Below are 15,369 nucleotides of genomic sequence, written 5' to 3' on the forward strand. Positions count from 1 at the left end.
TCGCAATAATGAAAATGGTCGGGGAGAGTGGATCTCCTTGATGGAGGCCCCTCGATGATGGGAAGAAACCATGCAGCTTTCTATTGATGATGATGGAGAACAAGCACCTTTCTCAACATTGCCTGGCCAGTTGGACCCAAGACGGATGAAAGCCAAATTTAAAGAGGACGATGCAGATGAAGGGCAACTCTATCCTATCATAGGCTTTTTCCATGTCCAGCTTAATAATGATGTTACCACCATGAGCTCTACGGTCGATGTCGCTAGCCATTTCCGAAGCTATAGAAATGTTTTCCACAATGGATCGATTTTTGACGAAGGTGCTTTGTTCTTCGGATATGATGGAAGGGAGGATCTTGGACAACCTGGTTGCTAATATTTTCGATAGGATTTTATGGATGCAGTTGCACAAACTAATGGGTCGATAATCTATGAAAGTGGAAGCATTTTTTTTTTGGGATGAGGAATAAGGACGAACAACAAAAGGACCTCGGTATGGTGCCTCCCTGGAAGAATTCCATGGTAGCATGAAAGATGTTGCCATGGACAATATCTCAACAAGAGGAGAAGAAAGAGCCCGTGAAGCCGTCCGGGCTAGGCGCACTGTTGGCTGGTATTGCGAAGACAACCTCCTTTACTTCGTCTAGGCTAGGTGGGCGCAGGAGGATCTCATTCATATGGTGGGAAACAAGGGTGGGGATGCTTTTAAGAAGGTCGAGAGGAGGGTCGATGACCCTGGACTTGAAGAGATCTGCATAGAATCTGACTATTTCATCACCTATCTCATTGTCTAAGGAGATGGAGTCAGAGGGAAGTTGGATGGATTTGATAGCTGACCTCCTTCTCCTATTGAGTATGGATTTGTGGAAGAACTGTGTGTTCTGATCTTCCTCCTTAAGCGAAGAGATTCTAGATATTTGTTTTCAGAAAATCTCTTCCAGGCGGAGGGCTTGCTTGAGGGACGCTTAGGCTTGATTGAGATTGATCCTGTCATCCTCCGAACTAGAATGGAGGAGTTGAGCTTCGGCAAAAGTAACTCCGTCTTCCGCCTTCTTAACATTTTGAAAGACATTCCCAAAAACCTGGGAATTTCGAACTCTCAAGGCCAACTTTAACCTTTCATTTTCAGAAATAGCTTGACCATGGGCGTGGTTGTATATCTAGCGGCTTGAGGGATGCTTAGGTGACTAATATGAGTGAAACTATGGGACATGAGGTACCAATGGGACAAGTTTTGGAAGGCTCATGGGGTAACTTTTTTGTTGGACTAGTTTTGGATATGTTCCCTATGTAATAGGAAATAAGGGATAGATATTTAGATCCAGGTCTGATTAATTTATTGTAGTAGTTGATTCAAAAGTACAAGTAATATTAGTATGAGTTATGGCTATGACTATAAATATGAATCTACCTCTATGCCGATTATTATTATTTGAGTTTGATATTGTTGATTTCGAATGGTAGAGATGATTATGATTAGTCATTCTTAGTTTTCATTGACATGATTTTCTTTTCTGGTCATTATGCATATGCAACACTTGTTTCAAAGTTAGATGATAGCAATGCTAAGGTTGAGCAGTTGCAAACAACAAGTTTTCTTTTTAGTGGTGACATGGTGAGTAATGCTTTTGTATTAATGTTTAACATCACTATATCACTTATGACTTATAAGTTACATATACATTAATATTTAATTGCCATATATAAATATGTAATTGGCTATATTAAGTATGTAATTGCACGAATCAACATTCTTAACCAAATAATGATATGTTACACCATCATAATTAAACTATTAGATAGGCTGCATGCCTTGTATAGCAACTTTCCATAAATAGATGATGTATAACTAATTTCCCTAGATAGATGATTCCATTTTTATCATTTACCTTGTATAAATGACTGTAGATCTCTATATATTTAACCCTTTAAGGTTGTCTCAAATACAAGAAAACCAATTGTCTTCTCTTTGTTTTCCTGGTATCAAAGCCATATTGATCTTAATCCGGCACCTCCTTCGTCACCGGCACCACTTCCTGACAGATTCGGCCTTTCCCGCATCAGCAAAACCCTGCGCCATCACCTCTTGACAGATTCGACCACCCCTACCTAGTCACACAACCTCGTCCGACCACCCCTGCTGCTACCTCCGACCACCCCTACTGTGTTTGACCAACCCTAGCCCTTTCGCACGCACCTCCGCCCACCTTTAGCCCATCCGCACGCCACCTCCGACACCCCCAGCCCATCGCACGCCTTTCCTGTTACTGTTGCTGCGACCGGATCCAGATCCAGATATTCGACCAAATCCAGCCCTTGGGTATATCCTTCTGCTGCGACTCTTCTGCTACAAGGTACATCCAGATCTTCCTTGGCGTGGTTTACATCAATTTAGATCTATGGACAAGGACTCCTCCCATATAGAGGCCCCACGATGTAGTTTCGATGGTACTAACTATAATCTATTGCCCATTTACTTTCAGAGCTTCCTCAAGGGTCGTGGTTTGTGTGGACTAATTGATGGATCTATTACTGTCCCCACTTCCACAGATGCTAATAAAATAGTTGAGTGGAAAATAAAAAATAGACGGATTATTATCTGGATTCTCGATTCAGTCGATCGGTCAATTGCTGTTGGTCTCACGCCACATCGCACTGCTAAGTCAATGTGCGAGCATCTTTAAACAATTTATCAATAGAGTAATGCGGCTCAGTTATACCATCTGGAATAAGATCTAGTTCACTTTACTCAAGGTGACAAAAGTATTCAAACCTTCTACTCTATAATTGTTGCAATTTGGACAGAGATGGCTATGATGGATCCAGAATTTTCTTTGACTCAGAGGGAGAGTATTACTCTACAAATTTTCATACATATCTTCAGGGTCATGGGATTATTCATCAGATCATCTATTCTGATACTCCACAACAGAACGGGGTGGCTGAATGAAAAAATTGCCTTATTGTTGAAACTACCAATATCCTGATGATAGCTATGAGTGTTCCTCGTTCTTTTTGGGTGAAAACTATGTTGCATTCGGTCTACTTGATTAACCGGATGCCAACCAAAGTGCTGAACAATAAGTCTCCCTACTTTGTTCTCACCGGTTCACTTCCTACATATTCTACATTTTGTGTTTTTAGTTGTATATGTTATGTTCACCTAGCATCACGTGAACGTAACAAACTCTCCCCAAAATCAGTCAAATGTATGTACTTGAGATTTGGAGAAACTCAGAAGAGTTTTTGATGCTATGATCTGATCTCTCGTTGTGTTCAGGTGTCACGACATGTTGTTTTTCTTAAGCATATTGCCTTTCACTCATTTTTCCTCCGCCCGCACCAAACTCTCCTGGTCTTACCGCTTTTTCTGACATTCGTTTTGCCTCGAGTACACTCCCTTATCCATTGCAAGTTTACTCACGATGACCACATACAGATCCACCACCTATTACTCTCCCTACTATACTTGTTGCCAATCCAGAACCTGTCTTGATATGTTATTCCGTTCGTGTACATCGACAACTTGATCGCTTGATATACTCTATGTCTGCCATGAATACTACTCTAGATACTATATTTATTCCTACTTCATACCATCAGGCAGCCACTCATGATTGTTGAAAGAAGGCTATGACAAAAGAACTTGAAGTATTGGATGATAATCATACATGGGACATTGTCACTCAACCCACTGACCAACCATTAATTGGTAGTAAATGGATTTATTCTGTAAAGCTCAAGTCTGACGGATCATTGGATCGATACAAGGCTTGACTTGTCGCTCAGGGATACAAACAGGAAAACGAAATTGATTGTGATGAGACATTCGCTCCTGTGGCCAAGATGAAAACTGTTCATACTCTTCTGGCAATATCATCCGTTCTTTCTTGGCCACTCGCTCAAATGGATGTGAAAAATGCTTTCCTTCATGGAGACATCTAAGAAACAGTACATTTGAAATCTCTTCCTGGCTCTTGAATCCCTGCCAATATGGTCTGTCACCTAAATAAAGCTCTATACGACCTCAAATAGGCCCATTGGGCATGGTTCCAACACTTTCACAATGTTGTTAAAGGTATTGAATTTACTTAAAGTGGTCATGATCCATCCTTATTTTTGCATACCACTGATCACAGAATTATCATTGTTCTTATATATGTTGATGACCTACTTCTAAATGGTAGCGATGTTACTGGCATTTCGGCATTAAAGGAAGTTATGAAATCATCTTTTAAGATGAAAGACCTTGGCCATCTGACATACTTTCTTAGACTTGAATTTTCACGTTCTATACGTGGGATCCTGGTCAGCCAGAGTAAATATATTAAACACCTTCTCACCTTAGCCTCATTGATGGATCGGAAGACAGTTTAGACTCCTTTAGAACTTAACATTCAATATGGTCGTGACAAAGGTGATCTCCTTGCACAGTCCACATTATACAACCATTTGGTTGGGTGTCTAGTTTACTTATCAATGACTCGCCCTGATATTGCCTACACTGTCCAAGTAGTCAACCAGTTTATATATGCTCCTCGGACTCTTCATATGACTGCGGTATTGCGCATCCTATGATACCTACATGAAACTCTGGATCGATCAATGTTCTTCTCATCCACGACATCTCTGGACCTTCGTGCTTATTCAGATGCTGACTGGGTCGGTTGCACTCTCACACGAATATCTACCACTATTACTGTATTTTTCTCAGCATTTCTCTCATATCTTGAAAGTGTAAGAAGCAGGCCATTATTTCCAAATCAAGCACGGAAGTAGAGTATTGAGCGATGTCAGCTGCTTGTAGTGAGCTTGTCTGGTTACATGGACTTCTTTCCAACTTGGGCGTTCATCTACAGAATCTTACTCTACTCCATGTAGATAATCTCAGTGCCATTCAGATTGCCTCTAATCCTATTTTTCATGAAAGGACAAAGTATTTCCATCCCGGGCTAGCCTCACCCGAAATGAGGTTAATCACCAGCTAAGAATCCGATTCAACTACCACCTTATTCATGCCTCTGGACAGAAAAAAATAGAGGCCATCGTATAGAGCCCGAAGTTCCCCATGAACATTGGATCCATGGCCATACCCAGCAGCAAAAGCAAAGATAAAATTACCTCTCTTGCCTCTGCAAATTCCCCCGCCACCCGATAAGCCCGGGTTCCCCAGAGCAGATCCATCTACATTAATTTTAACCCAGCTAGGCGGTGGTCTGATCCATCTCACTATCTCAGTAGGAGGAGTGTTCTGCCTATTGTTCGGGTATCCACAAGGAGAAGGATGCTGGGACGCTCCAATAATCGTTGCCGCATTCTAAATAGAAGGAGGCTGAGATGTATTTGATCTATGCAATGGCTGAGGAAATAATCTGGCAAAAAGATTAGCTTTCTGGCAAATTGTAGACAATATTTTGTGAAGGATAGGACGTGTACCATCATACTTAGCCCTGTTTCTAGCGATCCAAATCTCCCACAAGATGAAGCAAGGGAGGAATTTTTGAATCTTGGAATCTTCCCTCCTAGCCACAGGGCACGCCCACCATTGCTGTAGTCTCTGTTCCACCGACAAGGCACACTGCAGATGGAAACCCAGGTACATATATAGCAAAGTGGTTCCAAATCGCTGTGGCAAGGTCCCCCTCAATAAACAGATGCATTAAAGTTTTTGAGTCAAGTCCTGGATGGTTTGAAGGAGGAGTAATATCACAGCAGTAACATCTAGATCCAAAGCTTCACTGAAGGGGGGCATGGGCCTGAAGAGTTCAACAACTCTTTGATTTGGAGGTGTTGAAGATGTTCAGGAATGTGGCAACCATCGATTGAGTGAAGCGGACCCAGTCCCGTCCAATTGGAAGACCAAAGATTGCTTTCTCCATTTCCAACCTATATCTGAGCGGATGCTTCAATTTGGAGGATGAGCTGGAGGATATTCTTCCACATCGGTGAGGCGTGTGCTGGGATGTTGATGGGCTGAAGATGGTTGGCATCTGGAATATATTTAACCCTCATGAAAGTATTCTAAAGGCTGGAGTTTTCCTGGTTTGTGATCTCCCATACCATCTTCATCCTAAATGCTTTCATGATGCCGAAAAGTCTCATAATTCTGAGACCTCCTTCCTCTCTAGGCCGAAAAATCACGGTCCAACTTCTCCAATGAAGTTTTCTTTTTCCCTTTGACCAGCCCTAGAAGAAACGAGCAAAACGATTTTTCAGTCTAGAAATCACTTGCATCGGGACGTGAGCAGCTGCAAGTATATGGATCAAAATACTGCCAAGAACGTGTTGAATCAGAACTATTCTCCCAGCTTGGGAAAGGAGCTTAGCCTTCCAACCCGCAATTCTAGCTTTTATTTTCTCCATAAGCGGTTGATACATTGAAACAATTTGTCACCCGATAGCAAGAGGGACCCCTGGGTAGTTGAAAGTGCCTGATGCTCTCCTAATCCCAAGTGGGTTTTCAACAACCCTAACTCTCCCCGTCGATTTGTTGGAAGCACAAATGAATGAACTTTTTCATTAATTATTAGCTTAGCTCGACGCTTTTTGATAGGAGTCAAGAAAGATCTTCATCGCCTTGACCGATTTAAGCCCACCATTTAGGAAGATCAGCATATCATCAGCGCAGAGAAGGTGTGAAATTTGGGGGTAGCTTCTTTGTAATCTGAAAGGGATTGCCGTATCCTTTTCCATAAGATTTTTCAGACCCCAACTAAGCACTTCTGTAGTAATTATAAAGAGAGAAGGGGAGAGGGGGTCTCCCTGGCGCAAGCCCCTTAAAGCTTTAAAGAATCCGTTAGCCTCCACATTTATGAGGACTGAGAACCAAACCGATGACCAACACTTCTCAACCATGCTTATCCAATCTTGTTTGAAACCGAATCGCCTCAGCACTTATTTTAGAAAATTCCATTCTACTCAATCATATGCCTTTTCCATGTCCACCTTAAGCACCATATTCCCTCTTCTGGATTTCTTGTTTGTATCTCTGAATAACTCGTTAGTAAGAGCGATATTTTCAGTTATAGGCCGCCCCTGGATGAAAGCTCCTTGTTCTCGGGAGATAATGGTGGGAAGAATGGTAGCTACCTTGGTGGCAATGATTTTTGCCAGAATTTTGTAAAAGCAATTGCATAGACTTATCGGTTTGAATTTAGAGAAAGTTGAAAGCGAAGTAGTTTTTGGAATAAGACAGCTTAGGGATGCGTTCATCGCTCTCGCGAAAATGCCCCATTAAAATAAATACACTGCTACTCTATGGATATCCTTCACAATAGTCTCCCAGCATCCCAGGTAGAATGCAGCAGAGAACTTGTTCGGGCCAGTAGCCCTGTCCTTCGGGATGTCCTGGATCACCTGATGAACCTCCTTTACTGATGGCGCTGACATCAGATAATCATTATGCTACTATGTGACAAGCTGAGGTATCACGCCAAGCATATTGTTCTCAGGCGTGGTGACTGATGAGTTAAACTGGCTGGAGAAATGTACAATTGCTGCTTGCTTGATCAGCATAGGGCCATCGGTTGTGATCCCTGAGTCTAGCTTGATACTGGTGATTTCTGCTCTCCTTTGTTTTATCGAAGCAGTGGCGTGGAAAAAGGCTGTGTTTTTTTTCACCTGCTTGAAGCCAGTCGACCCTGGATTTCTATTTCTAAAACACTTCTTCCATAAGCTCTAATTGACAAAGTTTAGAGGATGCTGAGTTGAATTCCTGTTGGAGATTATCGGATAGATCATCTGCCAAGGGGCTATTCTACATTCTTGATTCTATATTGGCCATGTCCTCTTCAGCGCATTTTACTTGGTCGAAAATATTTCCAAAAACTGTTTTATTCCACTCCTTGAGAGCCTTCTTGACACATCGTGACTTAATCAGCACGTTGAAAAAGGGGTGTTCAGCCGCTTTAGAGTTCCAAGCACTATTCACCACTTGTTGAAAGGAATCGTGGAAAAGCTACATATTTTGGAACCGAAAGGGTTTCGGGCTAGCCGCAGCCTGTGGAGGAAAATCCAGCAACAGAGGGGCATGGTCAGAATTAAGACGGGGGAGATGTTGAACCTGGAAGGAGGGAAATTGGGTTGCCCACTGAGAGTTGATTAGGACTCTATCAAGACGGGCCCAGACACGAGCGTTGCCTCCTTGGTTGTTGCACCATGTGAAACGGCTACCCGAGAAACCTGCATCAATCAAGCCAGCAGCGTTGATGGCATCCACAAACTCCTTGGAGCTGTTTCTGTTTACTTCTTGTCTGCTTCTCCTTTCCACTAAAGATGTTGTAGCGTTAAAATCCCCACAAGAAGCCCACGACCCATTAGTGATAGCAGAAAAAGCAGCCAAAGTATTCCAAAGTTTCCTTCTTCGGCTTGAATCACAACCGGCATAAACAATTGTCAGGAAAATTGTGCTGTTAATAATAGGAGATGAAACTGCAAAAGAGAGATCTTGGTTAGAGCAATTTAAAACAGAGATAGATATATGGTCTTTGAAGAAGATCCATATTTTTCCACCCTCAGTCGCATTGGAAATGGACGAGTGAAAACCGAGCGCAAGGCCCGTTCCAGCTCTTCTGGAGTTACCTAGCATCGGTTCGAGCATAGCAAGAATACATGGAATGAACTTCTTAACGAGTCTTCTAGTAGTACGGATGGTACGAACATTTCCTATCCCTCGGGCATTCCACACTAGGATTTTATCCATCAGTCACACATCCCGTGTTAACGGCCCTCCTTTTCAATCTCCTCAGTCTAGATTCCTATGAACCTCTTGGATACTAAATTCTCTATCTTCCCCTAGTAGGTCGGGTCTTACTTTTGATGGATCAAGGTGGTTTTCTTGTTCCAACAATTTCCTGACTGTGATCTGTCTGCTCCTCCTCCCGTTCATTCTGTATACATGGAGTGTTGTCTTTTTAGGTTTCTCTGTTTTCATTCTTCTTTGGGCTGGCTGTTGAGAGAGATTCAATTCTCTCTGGGTGTTCATGGGTAGAGACTTCTGCTCCTGAGGCTAATTGAGTTGGAGGGAAGTATGGAGAAAGATCAATTTCTAGCCTTCTATGGTGTTGAGGGCTAGAAAGCTGTAATTGTGTTGAGTGGTATTGGCTTATGGTTGGATGCTTGAATTCTTGTGAGGACAAAAGGGATTGCATATCAGGAGGCAGCTCATTAATTTCTCCTTGCTTCCCTGGGTCAGGAAGATCCCTGAGAGGGGAGTTACCTTCAAACAGAGCTATGATTGAGTTGCTGTGATGGTCTGTACCACTACTCTTCCAGCCGCTCACTTGATCCTGAGATTGATGTTAGGACGGATGAGAATTGCGATCCTTTTGGGTTGGAGTCTGTTGATTGGTAGCAAGTAATCTCTGACAATCTTGACATTGAAACTGATTAGCCGACCAGGCTCGCACTTCCAGTTGTTCTTCTAGGATTCTTTTATAATTTAAGGCTCGGCGGATCGTGGAAAACTTCTATCGAACAGTTACTAATTTCTGATTGTCATGAGGGTCATAGTTAGAGTCTCTAGCCCTTTTGAGAGGGGAAATATCTGAAATAGGGGAGGTGCTTTCTGGGAAAGCTGAATTATCGTCCATGGGGGCCTCTCTGGAAAAAGGATGGAGGAGACTATCTGGCCGCTTAGGCGAAGAGACCTGAAGGCTCATAAGCAAGTGTTGCGAACTCTCAGTTGCTGGGATGGCCTACGCTTTATTAGGGGTGGGGATCTCAATTTGCTCCATGTTCCTTTGGTTTGGGCCAGAATTATTGTTGAGGGGACCTAAGGAGGGCTGGGGATCATTGAGGAGGTTGGTCCCTATGCTTCTTGCCGAGATAAGGAACGATTAGAAGATAGTTTAGCGGACTGGGGGACTCATTACACCCAGCCTTATGACAACCACCTAAACTGCATTCAATATTGTATTGCTGCTGATTCCTAAAACATCTGTCAACCCACTCACGGGTGGTTTCCACATGGCTTAGGGACAATTCCTGCGAAATAGCCGTGCTTATAAGCTTCAAGGACATAGATAGAGATTCTAGGATTGCAAAGACAGGGTATACCTGATCCTCCACTACTAATCTGAAGACTTGATGCAAATTGATACCCGGTTTTAGACGAATTTTAACCCTGACAAACATTTGAAACAAACCAAAACTACTTTTCGTATCTATGGATATGATCTGTCCATAATAATTCCCCAGGTCAACTATAACTGATTCTAACCATGCGTGAGCCGGTATACCGAATAATCTCAACCATCTCCCTTCATCACCCACCGATTGTGTAGGCATCCAAGGTCGGATGTCAATCAGTTTCATCATCTTATGCATTTCCTGATCTCCCATGAACTGCTGGAGTTCGTCATTGGACTTGAAAGTAATGAGGAAGCTTACCAGGGATATTTGGACTACATTGACTGCGGAAGCATTGAATTTAGAGATTCTGAGTTGTTGGATGAGATGAATGATTGACATCGAGGTGGAGAAAGCGATTCCAACCATCGCTAGGCGAAGTTGGTTCTTTGCTTAGACCACGTCAGTGTTTGCAGTGGTAGAAATTACCTCTGTAGCTTGTTGAGGCGTATTTAAAGAAGGCTTTGGAAAGGGCGAGGGGTGGTTCTGTTTGATGGTCTCTCTATAAGATCGATGGCCTTGGCGAAATCTAAGTGGAACCTGACGATTGATGGGGTCTGTTGGGCTCTGGTTGTGAAGAAAGGGGGACGATGGGGATGTGGGGTTAGATGAGGTTGGGGTTTAGGAAGAATGATTGGTTTGGGTCTATCCACTTTTACCTGTACTATTCGGCCGTCGATTTTGCGTCCATCCAGAACACTCATGGCTGCTCTACCTTCGTCTTCATATAGGAATCTGACGAAGGCGAAATCTCTAGGTTTTGGCGAGTTGGGAAAACGGGGAATGTGGAGATCCGTCACCTTGCCGTATCTTTGGAAGATCTTGTAAGTGTCTTCATGGCTACAGTCAAAGGGGAGGTTTGCAACGAATAGCGTAAACCCCTTGTTCGAATGCACCGGGAATGGGGAATGAAGGGATGGTAAGTGCCTTCTCGATTTCTCTCCCTGAGGGGAGCCGCCATAATCGGAGGGGCGTACTCAGTTAGGGCATCGGCAGAGGAGGGGAGAGGTGGTGCATGCCTCGTTTAGTTACTTTCCATAGATAAATGATATATAGCTAATTTCCATAGATAGATGATTCTATTATTATCATTTACCTTGTATAGATGACTGTAGATCTCTATATATTCAACCTTTTAGGGTTGTCTCAAATATAAGAAAACCAATTGTCTTCTCTTTATTTTCATAAACACGTTCAAACCAGAAAAAAATACTTGTGGAATTTTCTCATTAAAAAAATTTTAATATTTTAAATATATGGATATCTCTTACAAAATAATGGTATATTATACCATCATCAACATGTAAAAGCTAGAAAAGTATATGTACTTTTGGGCCACCACAAAATAGGGGATCTATTATGGATGTATATCAAAACTTGAAAGTATGACCCTAACTGCAAACTGGTGGACATACAATGGACGGTCCACTCACTATTTAGGATATAACAAATTTACAGTGGGTCCCACTAGTTGGGATATATGAGAGCTAAGGTACAGGCGATGATAAACAAGGCAACCCATCGTTTCCACTATATATCCATAAGCCAACTCGAAAGTAATGCAATTGCAACCTGGAGGTGGTAGCTTGGATGTGAATGGTAGCTGATAGCTGAAATTGGATCTGATAATGCGTCTAAAAAGATGATAGTGGCAATACATGTGCATCTGTATGTATGATTAAGGCAAAAAATATGACATGAATGGAACTTATTTGTTTCAGTGATAGAGAGGAAGTACCCGAGTGGATCTTATTTGTTTCAGTGACACGTCGAGCTGCCTTTCAAGTGTGTCAAGCTCCTTGCCGCTCAACGGGCCCAAGTCCTCGCCCAGAAGATTCCTAATTGCAAAACGTCAGTTCATGATTACATAACTATTAGTTGTCCCTACAACAATGTATCAGTTGCCTGAGAGGAATGCTGAATTGGAGGCCCGGGTGTTCATTAAAAATTAAAAAAAAATGCATGCCAAATATACTAGTGGAATTGATGTTCCTCAAATAGTCCCACTATCCATGTTTACTATCCTAAAAATCAAGCTGGGGCACTTATCAAGGGAGGACAAACGCATGACCATCCTGTCAATTGTTGTCATTTTTCCAACCAAATATTTCCTTGGGATGGAATGGCCCACTTGATAAATGAGACAGCTGGGTTTGTGACCACCCTGTCAATATCCCAGATCATGCGTACATGTGATACATTGGTGCAGGAATTAGCATTCCTATTGAAATGTTAAATGCTTTGATAATACTTGTTCCGCGTTTGCATTTGCCACAATTTAACTCATCCACCAAGGGTGTCCATATGTGCACCTCTTACTGAGGAAGCAATGATTTTTTTTTTTTGAAATGCAACTTATCAGATGATCCTAATTGAATGAGTGGATTCCAAATAGATTACTGAAAATAAAATGGACAGCTATTCAAATTTAACATGGAAAAAACAGATGGTTAAAATCATCTAATCAATGTGATTTTTGAGCTTTGGTCCTTTCAAAATGCAGCTCAACATTTGGCTGGTCTGGAATGGTATGCCACACATGTCCTGAATCTGTTCCCAACACGCATGAATATTTTGAATGACCAAGGATAGAAAAAGAAAATGACCGTGTGCACTGCACAACAGCGTTTAAGCTAGGGTCTTGCTATGACCATGGTAAGAGTACAGGTTCATATCCAGTTAAAATCTTCTAGGATCTGTAACAAAGAAAAAAAACACTTGCAACTATAGAAGCATTGTACAGGTGAGCGAGTGCTGAGAAATTAAGTGTACTTCCTGAAATGGCCTACCACAACTATTATGGACGTTTTACCTTCAGAAAGGAGAATCCTGTTGATGAAGTCCATATTTTATATGCTGAAAAGTGTCACATTCGGCCACGTATTTTCGAATGGCTCAGTTAATATATTTTCAATAAAAATTGATTAATATCTGTTTGTAAGTTGGCAAGAATCTGGAGTGACCCACTATTGAGGAATCATGGAATTTGTAAAATTTTTTTACCGTACCAACCGAAATTATAAGAACAACAATTTGACCCTTATAACATAAAATGTCGTTATGCAGAGAATTATGAAGAACAACCGTATGGTTAAGATGTAATTCATCACGGATGGTGCAAAGACACCGTAATTTATCATGGATGGTGAAAAGATTCAATTCCTTCTTAAATTCCAATCTAGACAGGAGATGTTTGCTTTCGTTGCAGATTTACAACTTCATCATCAAATGGGTTTGATAGAAGTAGCGACATGGTTTTCAGATTCTTCCATCTTTAGCAAGGGCATTTGGATCCGATTATTTGGGATTCCAACACACTCATGGTATCCAGCTGCCATAGAGAAGCTAGCTAGAACATTTGGAGAAGTTGTGGAGATCGATAATGTGGCTACCCTAGGTATCTTCCAAGTTTTTGCCAGAGTTTGAATTAAACTCAATCCCGGTTCGGATATACACAGCTTGCGGAACCTTATTGTGAATGGGAAATCCCTCCTAGTACTTGGGATTCTAGAGAACTTAGGAATGACAGATCTCCGCCTTCCCATTCCTCTGCAAGCAGATAAGACGATAGAATCGACTAAAGATTGGGTTAACAGGACCTTCAATGCGACCAGAGAACCTCCCATTCTCAGCCCCCCAATAGTTTGTGATAATGCCCCACAAGTTCCCACATTCTCTGCTTCTGCCTAGGCTCTTCTGCCTCACACCCAACATGTTTGAGGAAATGTTCCCACAATCCACTATCCTATTAGTCTCACCAAAGCCCCCAATCCCGGTCCTACAATGCATAGTGGGATTGAGTCGGAGCCCCAGCCCAAGGTGATTTCAGAAACTTTTATCCCCTAGCTTCATCAAGAGGCCACCCCAACCTTCTTAATGCCTAATCAGCCCAACCCCCCATATGCATTTGATAATGCCTCTCAGCCAACAGTGATATCCCGTGCTCCCGAGGGCCTGTTTAGTCGATCTCCTCATCCAAAATATCCCACAGGGGACCCTAGGGAGGATATGACAAATTCTTCAACTGTGGGCTGGCTTAGTACATCAGTACCAGATCTCATCACATTAGTGCCTCCACTAGGCACCCAATATGATTTTCAGCAGTATCCCAACCAGGACCACTCTTCTTTGCGGCGGGGAGATAATCCTACTCCTGCACCACATCAGACCTCTCCTTCGCCTGTGGCTCCAGCCTTCGGGGAACCTCTCCACTCGACTCACAATGTAGGAGTTCATTCCATAGCAGCAGGATCACAAAGAGATTGTGGAACAATGAAGAGTTGATATCACTTCCTTGGCCAGATTTTATTGGGGCAGTAAAACAACTGCCTCTTTATCGGCAGGGCACAGTCCAGCGACTTCAGAAGAACAGATCTCTTCGCTATCCCAAGAGCCAACTCCAATCAGGAACAATTTCAACATTCCTCCTTAACCAAAGATCCCCATTTCCCAAGGTGTTTTACTAGCCCAGCCTCGCATTTTGATAGATCTATCCCCATATTTCAATCGTGAATTTCCAAGTGAGATATTTACTGTAGTCACTCCTCTCCAATAAAGGCTAGACAACATTGGGCTAACAGCACCTCTAACGCAGGGCTTCAAAGAAAGGTCTCATCTAGAGGAAGTATCAGGAGATGTAACAGAAATCTCTCTCCTCAACCACATAGATCTTCAGGGTAGAACATGTAGCAGTGCAAGGAAAAAACTATGGGACAGCAATATGACAGAAGATGGATCGAATGCCATTGTTCAATACTCCAATAGCTAAGGATACCACAAACTTGCAAGCAGAAATCTAATAATAAAAGAACCCATCCATCCAGTCCTAACTGTTAGTCCTCAAAACCAGCTACAGACCCAGTTAATTCCATATGCTAGAAGAAGCAAATCTAAATAGGTTTGCCCCCATTCCTAATTCTCCCCTCCTAGGAGAAGCTCTAGACAGAGAATACTTAAGCATAGGGCCGTCAACTCAGGATGCATATCTGATGGATAATATTTTAATATGGAACGTTTGTGGTGCCGGGAACGCAGAGACTATCAGGTCAGCTAAAAGGCATATAGCGAATCACAAACCAAGCATCGTTGCTCTTCTCAAACCGATATTAGGGGAGAACAGAAGAATTAGAATAGGGCTGAGATTAGACTTTCATTCCTCCTTTAATTTTGTAGAGGGAGGAAAATTTTGGGTCCTCTACAATGCACCTTTGCATGTGGATAGAGTTTCAACTGGTAACCAAA

General features: G+C 42.4%; 1 protein-coding gene across 1 annotated transcript in view; it reads right to left on the minus strand.

Annotated features, from left to right (window-relative positions):
* LOC131239472 (agamous-like MADS-box protein MADS4) overlaps window positions 1-15,369 on the minus strand; it is a 78,137-nt gene that overhangs the window by 10,611 nt on the left and 52,157 nt on the right. Inside the window, exon 4 of the mRNA XM_058237190.1 lies at window positions 11,867-11,966. Coding sequence (XP_058093173.1) covers window positions 11,867-11,966 — 100 coding nt within the window. The remainder of the gene's footprint in view (window positions 1-11,866; window positions 11,967-15,369) is intronic.

The sequence above is a fragment of the Magnolia sinica genome, chromosome 3 (assembly GCF_029962835.1).
Source record: "Magnolia sinica isolate HGM2019 chromosome 3, MsV1, whole genome shotgun sequence".
In the NCBI taxonomy this organism is placed as follows: Eukaryota; Viridiplantae; Streptophyta; class Magnoliopsida; order Magnoliales; family Magnoliaceae; genus Magnolia; species Magnolia sinica.